The sequence below is a fragment of the Euleptes europaea genome, chromosome 10 (assembly GCF_029931775.1).
Source record: "Euleptes europaea isolate rEulEur1 chromosome 10, rEulEur1.hap1, whole genome shotgun sequence".
In the NCBI taxonomy this organism is placed as follows: domain Eukaryota; kingdom Metazoa; phylum Chordata; class Lepidosauria; order Squamata; family Sphaerodactylidae; genus Euleptes; species Euleptes europaea.
Genome location: NC_079321.1, coordinates 72,744,574 through 72,763,072, shown reverse-complemented (window position 1 = coordinate 72,763,072; position 18,499 = coordinate 72,744,574). Strand labels below are relative to the sequence as shown.

At 45.0% G+C, this 18,499-nt stretch overlaps 1 protein-coding gene across 1 annotated transcript; it reads left to right on the top strand.

Annotated features, from left to right (window-relative positions):
- The first annotated feature begins 15,063 nt into the window (after nt 1-15,063).
- LOC130483947 (coiled-coil domain-containing protein 185-like) lies at nt 15,064-16,785 on the top strand. Its single transcript, XM_056856856.1, has one exon. The coding sequence runs from the start codon at nt 15,064-15,066 to the stop codon at nt 16,783-16,785; it is 1,722 nt and encodes a 573-aa protein (XP_056712834.1).
- Nucleotides 16,786-18,499: the final 1,714 nt, after the last annotated feature.

Here is an 18,499-nt window from a genome sequence, read left to right as displayed (position 1 = left end):
CCTGTTCTACCTTTATCTCCATTCTCCAAAGCTTGAAGGAAATTTCTCAGGCCCCTTGAATGAGAGGACTCAAGCTTCCACTGCCCAATTTAGAAGGAGGCATGTTCTGGTAATTGGGAATTCCCTACTGAGAGGGGTAGAGGCTAAATTGTGCTGACCAAACTTGTCGTCTCAAGAGGTATGCTATCTACCAGGTGCACGCATCCAGGGTGTGACGGAAAGGGTATAAAGACTCATCAGGTCAACAGATTATTATCTTTTCTTGCTCATTCATGTGGGAACAAATGATATTTGTTAGGCAGATGATGAGAGAGAGGGCATCTTGGCCATCTTCTGGTCACTATGGGTGTGGAGGGGGGAGGTAGTTGTGAATTTCCTGCATTGTGCAGGGGGTTGGACTTGATGGCCCTGGTGGTCCCTTCCAACTCTATGATTCTATGATTCTATGATTCTATATTGCCTGGCACAGCCCAGAATGTATTAAAAGAGACTATGTGACTCTGGGTAAGAAGGTGAAGGACCTGGGGGCACAAGTTGTGTTTTTGTCAGTTCTTCCTGTCGATGGTCATGGCTTAGGAAGGGAAAGATGAATACTACAAATTAATGACTGGCTGCATAGATGGTGTTGTCAGGAAAGGTTTGGATTTTTGTACCATGATGGCTTACACTTTCGAGATGAAGTTCTTCCACTGAGAGATGGCATGCACCCCACGAGGGTAGGGGAAAATGTGTTTGATGAGAGCCTTGCCAACCTGATGAGGGCTTTAAACTAAATCCTATGGGGGAGTTAGACAAAAACTTAAAGCCTCATATGATGAAAATAATTAGAGATAAGAACACTAAAGATTTGTGGGGAGTGGCACATATGCGAGGAAACATTAACTCACAGGTAAGTACAGAAACGAAAACCTCAGGGCACATAAACCATGGATTCCGATGTCTCTACACTAATGCACAGAGTATGGGAAACCAGCAGGAGGAACTGAAAGTCCCAAAAAAGAAAAGGGATTATGTCCTAATAGGTATTACTAAAATGTGGTGGGATGACACTCATGATTGGAATATTAAGATTGATGGGTACAACTTGTTTAAAAGGGATAGACAGAAAAGGAAGGGGGAGGAGTGGCATTATATGACAAGGATGTGTATACTTGTGAAGAAATACATGAATCTGAGCATGGAAGTTCAGTTGAGAGTCTCTGGGTAAAAATAAAAGGAGTAAGAAATAATAGTTATGGTGAGGGTGTGCTATCGACCACCAAACCAGGCAGAGGACTTGAATGAGACACTCCTAGACCAGATTACAAAGTTCTCAAAGAGATAGGACACAGTGGTCATGGGAGATTTCAATTATCTGTTGGAAGGCCAACTCTGCTAAAAAATGCAAGGTCCAATAAATTCCTGACTTGTCTTGCTGACAACTTTCTTTTCCAGAAAGTGTAGAGAGAAACAAGGGGGTCTGCTATCTTGGGCTTAATTCTCACCAACTGGGGAAGAACTGGTTGATGAGGTTAAAGTAGTGGGCACCTTGGGTAGTAGTGACCATGTTATTTTGGAACTTACAATCTTGGGGAAGGGAAAAGCTGTACGTAGTCAGACATGTAGGTTGGACTTTAGGAAAGCAAATTTTAACAAACTTAAACTTGTGCTGGGTAGAATCCCATGGTCGAAATACTTAAAAAGAAGGGAGTTCAAGAGGGGTGCGAGTTTCTTAAAAATGAAATACTGAAGGCACAATCACAAACCATTCCTATGAGAAGGAAAAATGGGAGTAGCTTAAAGAGGCCAGGTTGGCTCAATAAACAACTTTTTAGAGATGTGAGATATAAAAAATAATAATTTAGGAAGTGGAAGGAGAGCCTTATAACCAAGGATGAATATAAGCAAATAACTACTGCTTGTAGGGAGATTGTTAAGAAAGCTAAACTCAGGTAGCGTGAGATGCTAAACACTACAAAAAAAGGTTCTTTTCCTATGTTCAGAGTAAGAATAAGAACAAGGACATGATAAACCCATTGCAGGGATCGGAAAGTGAAATTGTGACAGGAGATAAAGAGAGGGCAGAACTGCTCAATTCCTACTTTTCCTCAGTCTTCTCTTGTGAGGGAAACAGTGCTCAACATGGCAAAAACAGAAGGAATGATGAAGGAAGAGAGTTGCAGCCTCGGACTGGCATACATAAACACCTAGTTTCTTTAAATGAAACTAAGTCCTCAGGGTTAGATAAATTGTATCCAAGGGTACTTGAAGAACTTGCAGATGTAATTTCTGAGCCTCTGTTCATTATTTTTTTGAATTGTTGGAGAACAGGTGAGGTGCCAGAAGACTGGAGATGGGCAAATGTTGTCCCCATCTTCAAGAAGACCCATCAGCTTGATGTCTATACCCAGAAAAGTTTTAGAACAAATCATCAAACAGTCAGTACTTGAGCATTTAGAAGAATAAGAAGAAGGGTTGGTTTTTACATGCCGACTTTCTCTACCACTTAAGGAAGAATCAAATCGGCTTACAACCATTTTCCCTTCCCCTCCCCACAACAGACACCCTGTGAGGTAGGGGGGCCTAAGAGAGCTGTGACTGGCCCAAGGTCACCCAGCTGGGTTCATGTGGAGGAGCGGGTTTACCAGTTTACCAGATTAGCGTCTGCCACTCATGTGGAGATGTCTGTGATTACTAAGAAGGATGGCTGCAATTACTAAAAACCAGCACGAGTTTCTCAAGAACAAGTCATGTCAGACTAATCTTATCTTGTTTTTTGAGAAAGTTACTACCTTACTTAGATCGTACCCAAAGAGTTTTAGTTAATGGTTCCTCGTCCACTTGGAGAGAAGTGACTAGTGGAGTTCCTCAGGGATCTGTGCTGGGCCCTGTGTTGTTCAACAACTTTATAAATGATTTGGATGAAGGAATAGAGGGGATGCTTATTAAATTTGCAGATGATACTAAATTGGGAGGGGTAGCAAATGCGGTAGAAGACAGAGCCAAGATGCAGGATGTTCTTGACAGGCTGGAGAAATGGGCTAGAACTAATAAAGTGCACTTCAACAAAGACAAATGTAAAGTTCTGCATTTAGGTAGGAAACATCAAATGCATAATTATAGGATGGGGGAGACTTGTTTGAGCAGTAGTGTGTGTGAAAAGGATCTTGGGGTCTTAGTAGACCAAACACTGAACATGAGTCAGCAGTGTGATGCTGTAACTAAAAAGGCAAACGCAGTCTTGGGCTGCATCAACAGAAGTATGGTGTCCAGATCACGCGAAGTGATGGTATCGCTTTACTCTGCTCTGGTTAGACCTCAACTAGAGTACTGTGTTCAGTTTTGGGCACCACAATTTAAGAAAGATGTAGACAAGCTGGAACGTGTCCAGAGAAGGGCAACAAAGATGGTGAGGGGTCTGGAGACCAAGTCCTATGAGGAAAGGTTGAAGGAGCTGGGTATGTTTAGCCTGAAGAGAAGAAGACTGAGAGGAGATATGATAACCATGTTCAAGTACTTGAAGGGCTGTCATATAGAGGAGGGTTGAAATTAAATCAAAAGAGTTTCCGTCTAGACATTAGGAAGAATTTTCTAACAGTGAGAGCAGTTCCTCAGTGGAACAGGCTTCCTTGGGAGGTGGTAAGCTCTCCTTCCCTGGAAGTTTTTAAGAAGAGGTTAGATGGCCGTCTGCCAGCAATGCTGATTTTGTGACCTTAGGCAGATGATGAGAGGGAGGGCATCTTGGCCATCTTCTGGCCACTGGGGGTGTGGAGGGGGGAGGTAGTTGTGAATTTCCTGCATTGTGCAGGGGGTTGGACTTGATGGCCCTGGTGGTCCCTTCCAACTCTATGATTCTATGAGATGACCTTTATTATTTCTTGCCCTTTTTTCTCTACCTATGGACAAACCTGAACATTGTTAATTTAGGAGACTCCATATATTTCGATAACAAATATGATATTCTGACTTAACAGTTGCAAGAGGTTTCAGGTTACATTGTTTGCCCACCATCAAAATGGCTGCTGTGGAAAATTATTTGACCAGAAGATTGTGTTCATTATTCATCACCAGTTTCCCACTTTTGGCCAGGAGTGCTAGAAAGGAAGATCTCCATATAAAATATGAACATAATGGGAGGTTTATTTATTTATTTATTTATTCATTGTGTACCCCGCCCTCAATTCCTGGCCGAAACTGGGCTACCAACATATAAAAACATATGGAAAAAGCTCTGTCAAAAAGTATCAGAATAAACTAGCTCTACCACATATTTTAATTCGTGTTTCTGTGCAGTAGTTTCACTGTCTGTTTAACCTCAGTGAAGTTAGTGGCTTAGAGTTCTTCTGATGGCACCTTAGTGCTCTCTACTGGATTCCCTATGGAATAATACTTACACAAAGAGAGAAACTTTTAATCACATTTTAGTTAGAATTTTCAATAAAACCGAAAATTCAATAGACAAAATGCAGGAAGTAAAGTATCTATATCTATCTCTCAAGCTATACCTCAGACTAACAGCTAGAGCGGTTCCTCAGTAGAACAGACTTCCTCAGGAGGTGGTAAGTGCTCCTTCCCTGGAGGTTTTTATAAGCAGACCATCTTATAGATGGCCATCTGTTAGCATTGTGATTCTATGACCTTAGACAGTTCATGAGAGGAAGGGCATCTTGGCCATCTTCCGGGCATGGAGTAGGGGTCACTGGGAGTTTGTGGGGGAGGTAGTTGTGAATTTCCTGCATTGTGCAGGTGGTTGGACTAGATGACCCTGGTGGTCCCTTCCAACTCTATGATTCTATGACTGAGTTGATAAGGAAGTTGGTAAAAAAGAAAAGAAAAAGAGAGATACCTTTAGAAAGAAAGGGAGGACTTTAAGTATGAAATTTAATTTAGTGTTTAGTACAATATGAAATCATTGACACGCAGTGTAGCAGTTCTCTTAAGACAATCAAAATAAGTGGGGTCTAACAATCCTGTCCAAACATATCTTTTCTAAGTTCACAAAAATAATATAGCTGAAGTGACTGGGCAGGAAGTTTTCCACTTTGTTTCCCCAAAAGACCAGGCATTCTATCCATTGCTTATTTCTAAGAACTTTCTAAGAACTTTTCCTTATTTAGTACTAATAGGCCTATTCATGGAAAAGAAAGGATGCAGCATTCCAGCAGAAAGTAACCTTAATTTAATGTAGTATAAGGACAACATATTCTAATAAAATACTGTTAATGTTCTGGCACACATAACATGTTAGGTATGCTAAAACATTAATGTTATTTTATCAGAATATTTTCTTACAGTCTCACAAGGTGCATGCTCTTACCTGGAAGTTCTTCAGATGGCATCTTTTTTTAAAAGCTAGCTTCTGATATGCGGGTTTTTCTGTATGTGATGGCCTTCCAAATGTTTGTCCGCCATTGACTTTCTGGTGATACATTCCTAGTGGATTAGTTCACTGCAAAAAGTCACTTTAGCCACAGTAAGCAAAAAATTAGCAAAGTATGTAGATTGGGATAGACTGGCAACGTGAAAGGGGAATGTGTCCCTTCCCTGGGGATTTTTTCCAACAGAAAAATGGAAAATTTTGGGGAGCACTGAAAAGAAAAACTCCTATAAAATATTGTCGAAGGCTTTCACGGTCAGAGTTCATTGGTCTACCAACTATTTTGTCAGATTGCACAGAGAAGCCATTGAAATTCATAAACATCAGCACAACTTTAACAAAAAAAGAAGAGAGTTTAAGAATGAATAAGGCTTGGCTTCCTGTCCTAAAAAACCTCCAGACTAACAAAGACTATAGTCAACAATAGCCATGCAGATTAGCTTTGGACTTCACACATTAACAGATCACTTCAGGATACAATGGTTCCATATTAACATACCACACCGTCATTAGCACATTATCTTGATACTTACAGGACAATGACTAGCACATTACTTTTGCAGGACAATGACTCAGCTCATACCCTACCCCTTTCTGACTATATCTTCCTACACACTTGACACTGAGAGACACTGTCCTTCAGTGTTACTACTCTGAAGATGCCTGCCACAGTTGCTGGCGAAACGTCAGGAAAGAAAATTCCAAGACCACGGTTACACAGCCCAGAAACCCTACAAGATTCCTATAAAATACTTTCTCTTTTGGAAACAGTGAAATGCTTTTTAAGACAAGGTTTTGCTCTCACATACTTAAATCCAAGATGCATTTTTGGTGTTGCCATCTCCATGAGTGAGGGGCACGAGTGGCACTTATTGCTTGTGGACTGTTGTTTGACTTCTTCCGGTGACCTTTGCAAGACATGTGTTCTTCGGCTGCATATGGTTCAGCTGTTTGCAGTTCTCTCTTTCTAGTATTGGGTATATTTGCAGTTTTGCTTGTAGATTTATACTTTTAAATTTCATACATATGTTGAATAGTACAATTGTGTATGCTAACTAAATTGTAAATTATACATTTTATGTGGATAAAGCAATAACATTCAAGTTTGATAATAATGTATTGCATATATATGAATTTCTCCCATATTTCTATTTTTTTTTCTAGAGGGTTGTAATGGTTTCAAAATTTCCAGAAATATTACACTTCTAAGACAAATTTATCAGCCTTTTATAGCAGTTCAGTAAAACACTTATAGTGGTTGTTCGATAGCTTTAAAAAACAATGCTGGGTAATGCATGGTTAACATTGCTGAAGCAGAAAATCAAATTGACACCTGTACTAAAAGGAGGAACTTGATTTTCTGCCAATATGTGTAGCTTAGATACTCACCTCCTTTTTTCCATCATGGTATTAGAGTTGCCAACCTTAGGCTTAGCCTTAGGCTGGCAACCGGCAAGAGATTTCAATGGGGGGAGCTAACCAGAAATGTTGTGGCATCTCTGATGACATGGTGACACTGCATGGAGGTGACTCTCTAAACTAGCATTTACACAAAACTGTATGGTTTAACCACAGAATTAAGGATGAATGCTAGAGCATTGGCCAAAACTATGATGTCACTTCCAGGTGACACTGGAATTGCTGTCATGGTACTGCTGGAACAGCCAATCATCACCCCGTTTTGCCCAGAATTTTCCCCCTGCCACCCAGCTGAGTAGTGGTGGGGAGACAGGAGACCTGGCCTCCCTACTTGGCAGGCACTTCCATTAGAACATACGAATATATGAAGCTGCCTAATACTGAATGGAACCATCAGTTCATCAAGATCAGTACTGCCTACTCAGACTGACACAACTCTCCTCGTGCTGCATAGGATCCAAGCTCTCCCATAAATCAGTTTCAGTTCTCCCATAAATTAATGGAAGAAGGAAATCTATGCCCTCTTTACTGATAAGAGAATTATCCATTCATAATCCTCTCTACTGAGACTTCAAACTTTTAAGTGTCCCCATAGATGCACTTCATATGTTTGAAGATGACTAGAGCCCATCCATCCATTCAATATATACATTTACCAAGTGGCAATACTTGGTATGCATATCTATTTTGTGCTTCCAGCAGATCCCAGGGAGGCTGTGGAAATGTTCAACTGGTACCTGAAGGTAGTTTCAGAATGGGTGAGGACTAATAAATTGAAGCATAATCCCAACAAGACAGAGGTGCTACTGGTAGTAAGGAGGACTGACCCAGGAATTATGGTGTCTCCTATTCTGAACAGGGTTGCACTCAGGTTCATGTCTAGGGGGTTCTTGTGGACCCAAGACTTCTGTTGAATAAGCAGGTGGCAGCAGTGCAGTGCATTTTACCACCTTCAGCTGAGGAACCAGCTGTGGCCTTTTCTGGCTGAAAAAGATCTTGCCACTGTGGTAAATGTCATAGTAACATCTACAATGTGTCCTATGCAGGGCTGCCATTGAAGTGTGTCTGGAAACTACAACTGGCACAGAATGCTGCAGAAAGAATGCTGGAGTGGGTCATAAGGACCATACCACTCCATCTATACTGACTACCAATTCGCTTTTGTCCAGTTCCAGGTGCTGGTATTGACCTTTAAATCTCCATAGGCTTGAGACAAGCATACCTTAAGGACTGCCCACTTCCATATTAACCTACCCAACCATTGCATTCATCTTTGGGGACGCTGCTTCAGGTGCCCCTGTCATTGGAGGTGAGCTGGGTGGCAAACCAAGAAAAGGCCTTTTCAGTCATGGTACCAAAACTGTGGAATTTCCTCCCCAAGGAGATTCATCTGTCCCTCTCTATCATCATCTTCCATGAGAACCAGTGTGGTGTAGTGGTTAAGGTGTCGGACTAGGATCTGGGGAACCCAGGTTCGAATCTCCACTTTGCAATGGAAACTTGTTGGGTGACCTTGGGCCAGCCACACCCTCTTAGCCTGGATCGTGGCAAGTATTTACTCTTTCACTCTTGGTTTCGCCAGCATCTTGAAACACAACACAGCAAGCTGTGCATGCCTGAAAGAGCTTTGGGCATGAGCAGCAGTGGTGTTTCCCCCCCATCCCGCCGCCCCAAGATACCTAGGGAATTAATGAAGGAAGGAATGTTACCTGCTTCCGCTCTTTCCTGAGGACAGAAACACAGAGAAAGGCAACAGAGGTGAGACTGTACCCTCAGTCCATTTCCTGAGGCTACCACCTCAACTCACCTCATTATTAAGTCAGCCCCAGTTTTAAGCATCTAATGCCATTTCCCCAAAATGTCTTGTGGCTATGACATTGCCAACACAATGAATATATTGGGGTATGACAGTTGGTGAGTCAGATCTCATTTTTTCTGATGATGTGGGCCCTTAGCTCTCACAAGTACTTATGCTACAGCAAATTCATTGGTCTTTAAGGTGCCATAAGACTCTTTGTTAGGTTGGTTGTAGTTAACACAGCTACTCCTCTGAAATAACAGTGTTTTGTCACAAGTTGCTCTGTCATGCATGTCCTTCTTTCTTCATATGTAATTGTTATGTTACTCATGCTGACAGTGTCCTTTGAGTAGTTCATCTCTACTGGCTGGTGTAATTCATAACCTTTTAGGAGCTTAGAGGCAAACACATTTTGAAGGCTGCCTGTTTGCATTTACATTATTCTCCATATGATCTGTCCTGCCGAATAAATTACATCTAACAGCTGTTTAAATAATAACCACAGAGAAAACTATTATCCTAAAATGCCACAGTTGCTTGGAGAGTGGCAAGAACTTTCTTTACTGTGAAAGGTTTTCACTGCTACCAGTCAGGATAGATGTACACACACACGACACATATGTTAGCAAACAGGTTGCCAATCTCCCAGACTGGTCATGGCAACCCCAGACAGACGTGTGCCGCCGCTGTTCCAGACGCGCACCTAGCCCCAAACACTACGGGGAAGGCTCCCGCGCCCGCCTGTGAAACTGACACGAAGGCTCCCATTCATCCCATGATGCCGGCAGCCAAGGAACCAAGGCCAGGTCTACCCTCCAGCGAACCAGAGGGACTCCATTTTCCTGTGAGCCTCCGTTCCAGTAGAAGCCATCTCGAAAGGAGCTGTCTTGCATGTAGTCTGCACCAACACGCCCCCCTCCCCAGCCTCATCAGCATGATTGACGGCCCATCGGAAGACATCCTGATACCAACAATGAGTCGTTCCTGCGGCTATGCAAAATGACGCGCCCCGGAGACAGATACGAGCGGCTTTGTGTACGATCGCTAATCCCATCTCATGGTGACTCCCAACTCTCCTAGAATTGTGCAAATCAATGAAAATAGGATAGTTTACTCAAATTGCCCATTGCCTCACCCCGGCAGCTAACCATTAGGGTCTTTGTCACCTTTTGTAACACAGGAACCACGAAGGAGTAATCCAATCACCCCGCTAGACCAGAATTGTATATAACTGTACAGAACCTGTATATAGCATGGGTTGTGTTAACTGAGGTGTCTGCTGAAGCACTTTGTAACTATATGTAAATAAATAGCACTAATACAAACTGTGCTGATTCTGCTGTTTTTCACTTGTGCCTGGGGTGCCAGCCAAACTTACAAATGCCTACAAGGGGACCCCCCTGCCCCCTTTTTATTCCTCTTAGCCTACGGAACTCAGGACAACTCCGCTCCAAGATAGGTACAGTATTTCCCATCATCGTGGGCCTGCCACATTGGCAAACGTCTCTCTCTACTCCTCCCTTTTATTCTTAGACTCTGTATGTTGGTGTGTGTATGATATTTGAGTGCATGTGCACACTATATTTTATTAAGTAAACCCTTGAAACTAAATCCTTTGCCTCGGCTTTATTCTTTGAATCACAGTTTGGACTCCCGTATACATAGGTGAGATCCAGCAGGTTATGCCCAGTGCCGGTTATTGATCTGCTAATTCCCCAATATAAAATCATAACCGGGCATTTTGGCTAACACATACATGCACATTTGGACAAGTTTAACTATTCACCAAAACAGGAAACACATGGTCCGGTGCTTCTTGTTTCTTTCCTAGACTGTGTAGTCCTGAATTTAGTTTTACCTCTTGTTATAGTTTGCCTGTGAACATGCAGATGTTTTTAGAAATGTGATAACATAATGACATTGCATACTACCTCCTGATAAACTCTACTGTGAAATAAATGGCTCGAAATAAATGGCTGAGGAGGGCATGCACTCCTACCCAGTTCCTTGAATTTCATAATTCCAGAGGATTGTATTTTAAGCTTTCATAGGTACCCATGTTTACAATTGATCATGTTGCTATAAATCTTCAGATCAATTTCAAGCATTTAAGGCTGCAGTCAGTATACACTGACTTGTGGGAAAGTCCCATTGAGCTCAGAAGTATTTAATTCTGAGTAAATATATGTTAGGATTCTTCTATGTGTCTCTTTCACACTATAAGGTTGCGCTGTTTGTGTAAAGGTTGTGAATACAATGCAGATTAGCCAATGTAGGACCTAAAGTTCAGTTTCAGTCACCTTTAATGGCATGATAATAAAAATAGTAGTAACAAAAATACATAAATCTCTATATTCCATAAACACAATTCAGCAGAATAACTAAAACTTAACCATCAATTTAGAACTCGTCAGCATTAGATGCTGTAATAATACGTTCTCCCAAGCGACAAGTAAAAAAACCAAGATTTAGTGTCCAGCACAGCTGTCACCAGCACCCATTTACGTATTCTTTCTCAGAATCTGTAGACTGCCTCGGTTGATTTTATTATTTGTTTCTTTACCCTTTAATTTGCTTTTGATAACAATCACCGGGAATTCTGCCACATGTTCGGAAACCGAAGGTATCCCATCCGCTAGTAAAAATTTGATGCCTTCACATGATGAGTCTTTTAAAGACCTAAGGTGAGCGTTATTTAGTTCTAATCGTTATTTATGATGCAAGGGACAGTATGAGAGAATATGCTCTACTGATTCTGGTTCTTTCAAATGGCAGCTGCATAGTCTTTTATTCCGGGGAATACCTCTATATCTACCAGAAACCATAGCTGATGGAAATGTATTTAGTCTGGCCAGCATAAAGGCTCTGCGCGTGGAGGGATGGACTAAATTGGACTTAAAGTCAATTTATTATTTTGAATCAGAAAGGATTTAAGCCACACATATGAAAATACCCACACAGCTTGATCCTATGCCATTTGCCTGGAAGTAATCCTGCTTGGTTTTTGTGGGTTTCGATCAAGTGTACCTAGGATTGTAGATTTAACCTTTTTTCCTATTCTTTTCTCTAGGGCAGACTAGCATGGTGACTCTTCCAGAATCTGGAAAAGAGTTATAGTTTGCCCACCTGCTCTGTCTGCAGTATTCTATATTGACCTTGTTGTTAAGGGAACAAACTCAAGATCAAAGCAGACCTCTTTAATTTTTTTAACTATCCTGTTGTATTCATAATCATCAAGTTGATTAAAGAAAGCTAAGTGGGTATCCCCCCCCCCATCATTTCTCCACCATTGAACGAAGAAATCCTCATTAGTGATTATGACCAGGTTTGAGTGGATATCATGAGGGAGTGGTAATTACGCTGAATTTAATACTATAATTTTGAACAAAAGTGTGATCTTGCGAATGTTGCACTGTACACTCACGTTATTCTTCTTCTGTATATGACTGGCTATGTGCCATATTAATAAATGACTAACACTCATGTTATTCATATAAGTAACCATTGGAGCTCACCAGAATTCAGCTTAAGAATCTGTTTTCTAATCCCACAGTCGCGTAGTTAGGAAGACAATACCCGAGCATGTGCACCTTGCATTCCCCTTTAACAATTACGTATACATCTGGGGCTAGGCCAAAAGTCTCAGATTCTTTGACTTCCTGGCAGGCTTGAGGTTTGGCACCTTAAACATTTGAGAACTCAAACACTATTACCATTAACCACAAAGGGCTTCAACTCAGTACTCTCAGGGTGCATATTGAGTCAAAAATCACTTGTTACACAGATTTGTAACAACAGACGCTAAATGGCGTGGAGGATGAAAATGACAGTTGCACGAAGCACTTTTGAAACACCTAGGGTTGCCAACCTCCAGTTACTGGCGGGAGATCTCCTGCTATTACAACTGATCTCCAGCCAATAGAGATCAGTTCCCCCGGAGAAAATGGCCACTTTGGCAATTGGACTCTGTGGCATTGAAGTCCCTTTCCCCCAAAACCCCGCCCTCCTCAGGCTCCGCCCCAAAACCTCCTGCTGAGGCAACCCTAGAAACACCTCTAATAAATGTTCATGTGCTCTTTTTTGTGGCGTGCCTAGCTAGTAGAGACCTTCTGGTAATGGAGCCTTCCAAGTGGCCCTGGGATCGAGATTGAGCATGTCTGCACTACGCTTGTAACCTTCCGGCTACGTACGATTATAATGAATGTTATAACTAGGGTTGCCAGGTCCCTCCTTGCCATTGGTGGGAGGTTTTTGGGGAGGAGCCTGAGGAGGGCGGGGTTTGGGAAGGGGGGACTTCAATGCCATAGAGTCCAATTGTCCAAGCAGCCCTTTTCTCCAGGGGAACTGATCTTTAGCGGCTGGAGATCTGTTGTAATAGCAGGAGATCTCCAGCTAGTACCTGGAAGTTGGAGCAGAAATAGCCCTTATATTAAAATAGTCGAGCTTAGAAAAATATATAGTACCAGGCTCTATAAATTACACACAAACTAATGGTATATAATAAAGTGAATTTTGGTGCAAAAAAGTGTAAGCATTCAATAAAGGAAACTTATTAATCAGGACTCTTATAAAGTTCATGTACATTCAAATCCCACAGGCGCAGGAAGGAAACAACTGGCCATCTTTTGCCAGTCGTTTCCTTCCTGCGCCTGTGGGATTTGAATGCACATGAACTTTATGAGAGTCCTGAGTGACTAATAGCTAATCATTGTGATAAGATATAGTAGGTTCTTGTAGGTTATCCGGGCTGTGTGACCGTGGTCTTGGTATTTTCTTTCCTGATGTTTCGCCCGCAGCCGTGGCAGGCATCTTCAGAGGAGTAACACTGAAGGACAGTGGCTCTCAGTGTCAAGTGTGTAGGAAGAGTAATATAGAGTCAGAAAGGGGTTGGGTTGAGCTGAATCATTGTCCTGCGAAAAGTATCAAAGGTAATGTGCTAACCATTGTCCTGTAAGTATCAAGATAATGTGCTGATGAGGGTGTGGTATGTTAATATGGAACCATTGTATCCTGAAGTGGTCTGTTACCGTGTGAAATCCAAAGCTAACCCGCATGGCTATTGTGGACTGCAGTCTTGGTTAGTCTGGAGGTTTTCAGGACAGGAAGCCAAGCCTTATTCATTCCGAAACGCTCATTCTTTTCTGTTGAAGTTGCGCTGATGTTGACGAATTTCAACGGCTTCGCTGTGCAACCTGACAAAACAGGTGGTAGAAGTGTCCAGCCTTTCAGCGCCTCGGAAGAGCTAGTCGATTTTGCCGTTTGTATCCTTTTGCATCGTGTTGTGTGCTCTTCGTAACAATAAGCTTCCTTCGTTGAACGCTCGCCCTTCTTCGGGACCAAAATCCACTTGATTCTAGACCAGTGGTTCCCAACCTTTTTTTTGACCAGGGACCACTAGGACTTTTTTGTTCGGTGCAGGGACCCCCAGGTTCCAAATAAAAATTCAGAGGATTTGAAAATAAACTTTAATCATAACGGTTGTGTGTGTGTAAAGCGCTGTCAAGTCGCAGCCGGCTTATGGCGACCCCTTTTGGGGTTTTCATGGCAAGAGACTGACAGAGGTGGTTCGCCAGTGCCGTTAGCTAAACATTAAACTTAGAATAATATTTGAATATATATTTTATAATAGAGAACTTTTAATTGAAAATATTAATTTATTATGGGTTTATAACTTTGTTGCGCGGACCTTAATTTAGTCCTTGCGGACCCCTGGTTGGGAACCAGTGTTCTAGACCGTGAGCGCGCGTGGAATTTACAGCGCCTGGCCCTATAGGTTTTTTTCTCAGCCCTATAGGGTTTTTTTCTCAGCACCTGGAAGCGGGCCGCCCTGGTGATGACGGCCTGGCGCCGTCGGGCCAGGCTTTCTCCGGAAGGAGCGGCGGGGCTGTGCCCAAGGGGGGGGGGTCCCCGGCCGCTCGGCCCCCGTTCTGATGCGAGGCGGCGTCGCGATTGCGCCCGGGCGGAAAGCGCGCGGCCGCCGGAGCCTCCTTTCTTCCCTGTTCCAGCCAGGCTCCAGCCGGGATCGAACGCGCGGACGCCCTTCGAACGTTCCAGCCGGGATCGAACGCGCGGACGCCCTTCGAACGCTCCAGCCGGGATCGAACGCGCGGACGACCTTCGAACGTTCCAAGGATCGAACGCACGAACGTTCTTCGAACGTTCTTCGAACGTTCGAAGAACGTCCGTACGTTCGATCCTGGCTGGAACAAAGAAGAAAGGAGGCTCCGGCGGCCGCCCTCGGGGCAGGGGGCTGCGGGCTGCGGCCCGTTGCCCGGCGGCGGCCGCCCACTGTGACGCCGGGGATCTGCGGCCCGTTGCCCTGTGCGGTGTCCGCCGCGTCGGGGGCGGCAGTGGACGGGCCATGCGGCGGCGGCGCGGGGCGCGCCGAGGTCCGGCCCAGGGTCCCTGGCCGGAGGGCGGGCGGGCGGCGTCCCCGAGCGAGCCAGGCGCCCCGGAGCCGTCGGCGGCGTCCCGCTGCAGCCTGGCCCCGATGGCGCGGCGCAGGAGCCCCGGCCGCTTCTCCTTCTCGCCGCCGCGCGGCTTCCCCGACGCCTACAGCTCGGAGCCCGAGGCGGCGGGGGGCGAGGGCGGCCCCCGCGAGCCGCGCAAGCCGCCGCGCGCCGCCTCGGCCCGCCCGCGCCGCCCGGCCCCGGCCGGCGAGGGCGGCGCCACCCCCTCGTGCACCACCCTCGACGGCGGCGAGGCCCCCGGGAAGCTGCTGCGGCTGCTGCGCGACGAGCCCTGGGCCAGCCCCGTGGGCTACGGCGCCGACGGCCCCAGCGACGCCAGCCGGCCGCCCTCCCTGTGCCCCTCCGCCTTCTCCTTCTCCCAGCCCGACGGGCCTCCCCCCAAGGGCCGCCAGAGGGAGCCCCCGCGGCCCACGTGGCCCGAGCCCCGCGACAGCTGCCCCAGCCTCGCCGACCTCGTGCCCCTCCAGGCCAGGCCCTGCGAGGACAGCGACGCCCCGACGGCCTACCTGGCCCTGGACCCACGCGGCCAGCCCCGCCGCCAGGCCTACCGCCAGCACCAGCAGGCCCACCGAGGAGACGCCCACCTCGGCCTGAGGGACCTCGACGAGGACTTCCTCCCGGAGCGGGACCAGAAGATCGCCGCGCTGATGCTGGCCCGGCACCGGGAGGAGGAAGCGCGCCGGGACCGGCAGCGCCAGGCCGCCGAGGCCTGGGAGAAGATGCGGCGCAAGGAGAGGAAGCACAAGGCCCGCCTGGAGAAGGAGAAGCAGTGCCAGCTGGCCGAGAGCCTGGACCAGTGGCACAGGCACCGGGACCAGAGGAAAAGCAAGCTCCGGCTGGAAGAGCAGCAGCTGCTGGTGGCCCGAGAGAAGGAACTGATGCTGCGGGACAAAAGGTGGAAGAAGATGGCCAAGGAGCAGGAGAGCCGGCGGAGGACGAGGCTCGACGGCAATAAACTCCAGGCCGACTATAAGAAACACTGCCAGGAGAGGCAGCTCTGGGACAGGAGGCTGAGCGAGAGGAATGTGAAGGAGCATGCCTCGAATTCGTATAAGGATCAGATGCTGCAGGCCCTGGAGAGGAGGCTGATGAAAGAAATGGAAAGGAAAAGGAAGAGGGCCGACGTGAACCAGTACAAGAAAGCCCGGCACGTGCGCGCGAAGGAACAGGCGGACGACAGAGGCAAAGCGGAGGAGCTCTACAAAAGGCTCTGCATCGAGCAGAAGCTCCAGCGGTCGCAGGAAATCCTGGAGCAGCTGATTGAAGAAAGGAACCGAGAGTTAAAGGAAAAGTCCCTCAAGGAAGAGGAACAAGGCTTGATCGCCAAGGTTCGAACTAAAGAGACGGAGGAAGAAAAGAGACGGCGCAAGGAGATGTTGCTGCAGATAGCCGAGATGAAGATCCAGCAAGCCAAAGAAATCATGACCAAAAATATCCAAGACCGAGCGCAACGAGCAAGAGAAATTAACTGCATGAAAGAAAGAAACCACCACTGCCGCAAACAGAAGCTTGATGATGATGAGAAATGTCACCTGCGGGAAATTCAAGAAGCCATAAGAAGGAAAGATCAGAAAAGCAATCAGATTCTAAGGGACAAGGAGGCAGCTATTGAGGAGTCTCGGAGAATAGCCAAAGCATCTTATGACCTGAGAGAAAAAGTGAGAGATCTGATAAAGCACGGTTCGTTTGATCAGATAGCTTTTGATGCCCATCGCAATGTGAGCCTCCTTAGGGGTCTCTAGTGAATTTAAAAAAAAAACTGTTCCAGACCGTTGTGCAAGAAAAAAAGATGGTTGTAGTGTGTTCATTTTGTAGAACTCTGCATTGTTGTAGACTAAACTGGTTTCAGCCTTAATTACTGTTTGACTCATAAGTGTTTGCAAGGATTATGGCTTAAAGGAGTTTATTATTCACATACACAGTTGCCTGTGTAATTTAATTGTGCACAGAAAGTGTTGAACCTTAGTTACCCACTATGCTGTATACCCAGTGGAATGTAGCTTTGCAATCTGAGCATAACCTACAGCTCAGTGATAGAGCATCTGCATGGCATGCAGAAGATCCCAGGTTCAATCCCTGGCATCTCCAGTTCAAAGGAGCAGGTGACGGGTGATGTGTAAGATGTTCTCCTGACACCCGGGCGAGCCGCTTCCAGTCTGAGTAGACAATACTGGTCTTGATGGGACTGATGGCCTGATTCAGTATAAGGCATTTTTGTTTGTATTTTTTGGTAGATTTTACAATGAATGTCTGGAGTTTTTCACAAATTATGAGTATTAAAGGGTATACACAAACAATTAGTATTACAGACATTTCAATCCAAAGGATGCAATAGTCAATCATACATGAAGAATAAAATTATATTTAAAGATATGGTGTAGTTAAGAGCAGTGGTTTGAAGCAGTGGACTCTGATTGGAGAACAGGGTTTGATTCGCCACTCTTCCACATGAGCAGTGGAGGCTGATCTGGTGAACTGGATTTGTTTCCCCACTCCTACACATGAAGCCAGCTGGGTGACCTTGGGCTAGTCACAGTTCTCCTAGAGCTCTCTCAGCCCCACCTACCTCACAAGGTGTCTGTTGTGGGGAGGGGAAGGCAATTGTAAGCCGGTTTGATTCTTCCTTAAGTGGCAGGGCAAGTCGACATATAAAAACCAACTCTTCTTCTAAATGCGTAGTATTTTACAACTGAATAACCTAAGCAGTAGTTTTCAGACCTCACCCATTCTCAAGTCCTATTTTTCTCAGGGGAATTTATAATTACCTCGTGTTGGATTATAGAAATGGCTTGGCAAATATGAATATCTTCTTTCAGCCTTTAGCAGTGTGGTCAATTTTAAGTTTAAAATGTATTGAAATGAGAAATGTTTTATGAATGGAGTAACAAAAAACAAATACTGTATCATATAAAGTATTTTAAAATAAAGATGGGAGCAATGCTTTTTTCAAACTTCCTAAAGTAGGAATTGAGTTCCTTGATGTTCATATAATGTTTTGTGTGGATCTGTGATTGATGGCAAACCTTACAAATACGTTGAATTAGTATTTTTCTCCTCCACTTCCTATAATCCAGAGGTGTCAAACACTGGCCCTGGAGAGTTCTTATCCAGCCTGCGAGGAAGCCACCACCACCCAGTCTCAATCTGGGCTGCCGAGTCATGGTCCGGCCCGACCAAGTGACATTTATGTCATATCCGTCCCTCATAACAATTGAGTTCACCCCTGCTATAATGCCTCCAAAAAGAAATGCACATATGTAATGATACTTGGTATGTTGGTTGGAGAGAGTAAGATACAGAAGCTTGAAAGGTGATCTATGATCACACCTATGGTGTGGGTGCTAAAAACGTTCCATCACACTTCAGAAATATAACAACATTTCAAAGCACTCTGTAGAAGTTTATGCATAAGTGGATAGTGCAATAAAATGATTGTGCTACTCTGATTCCCTTCCC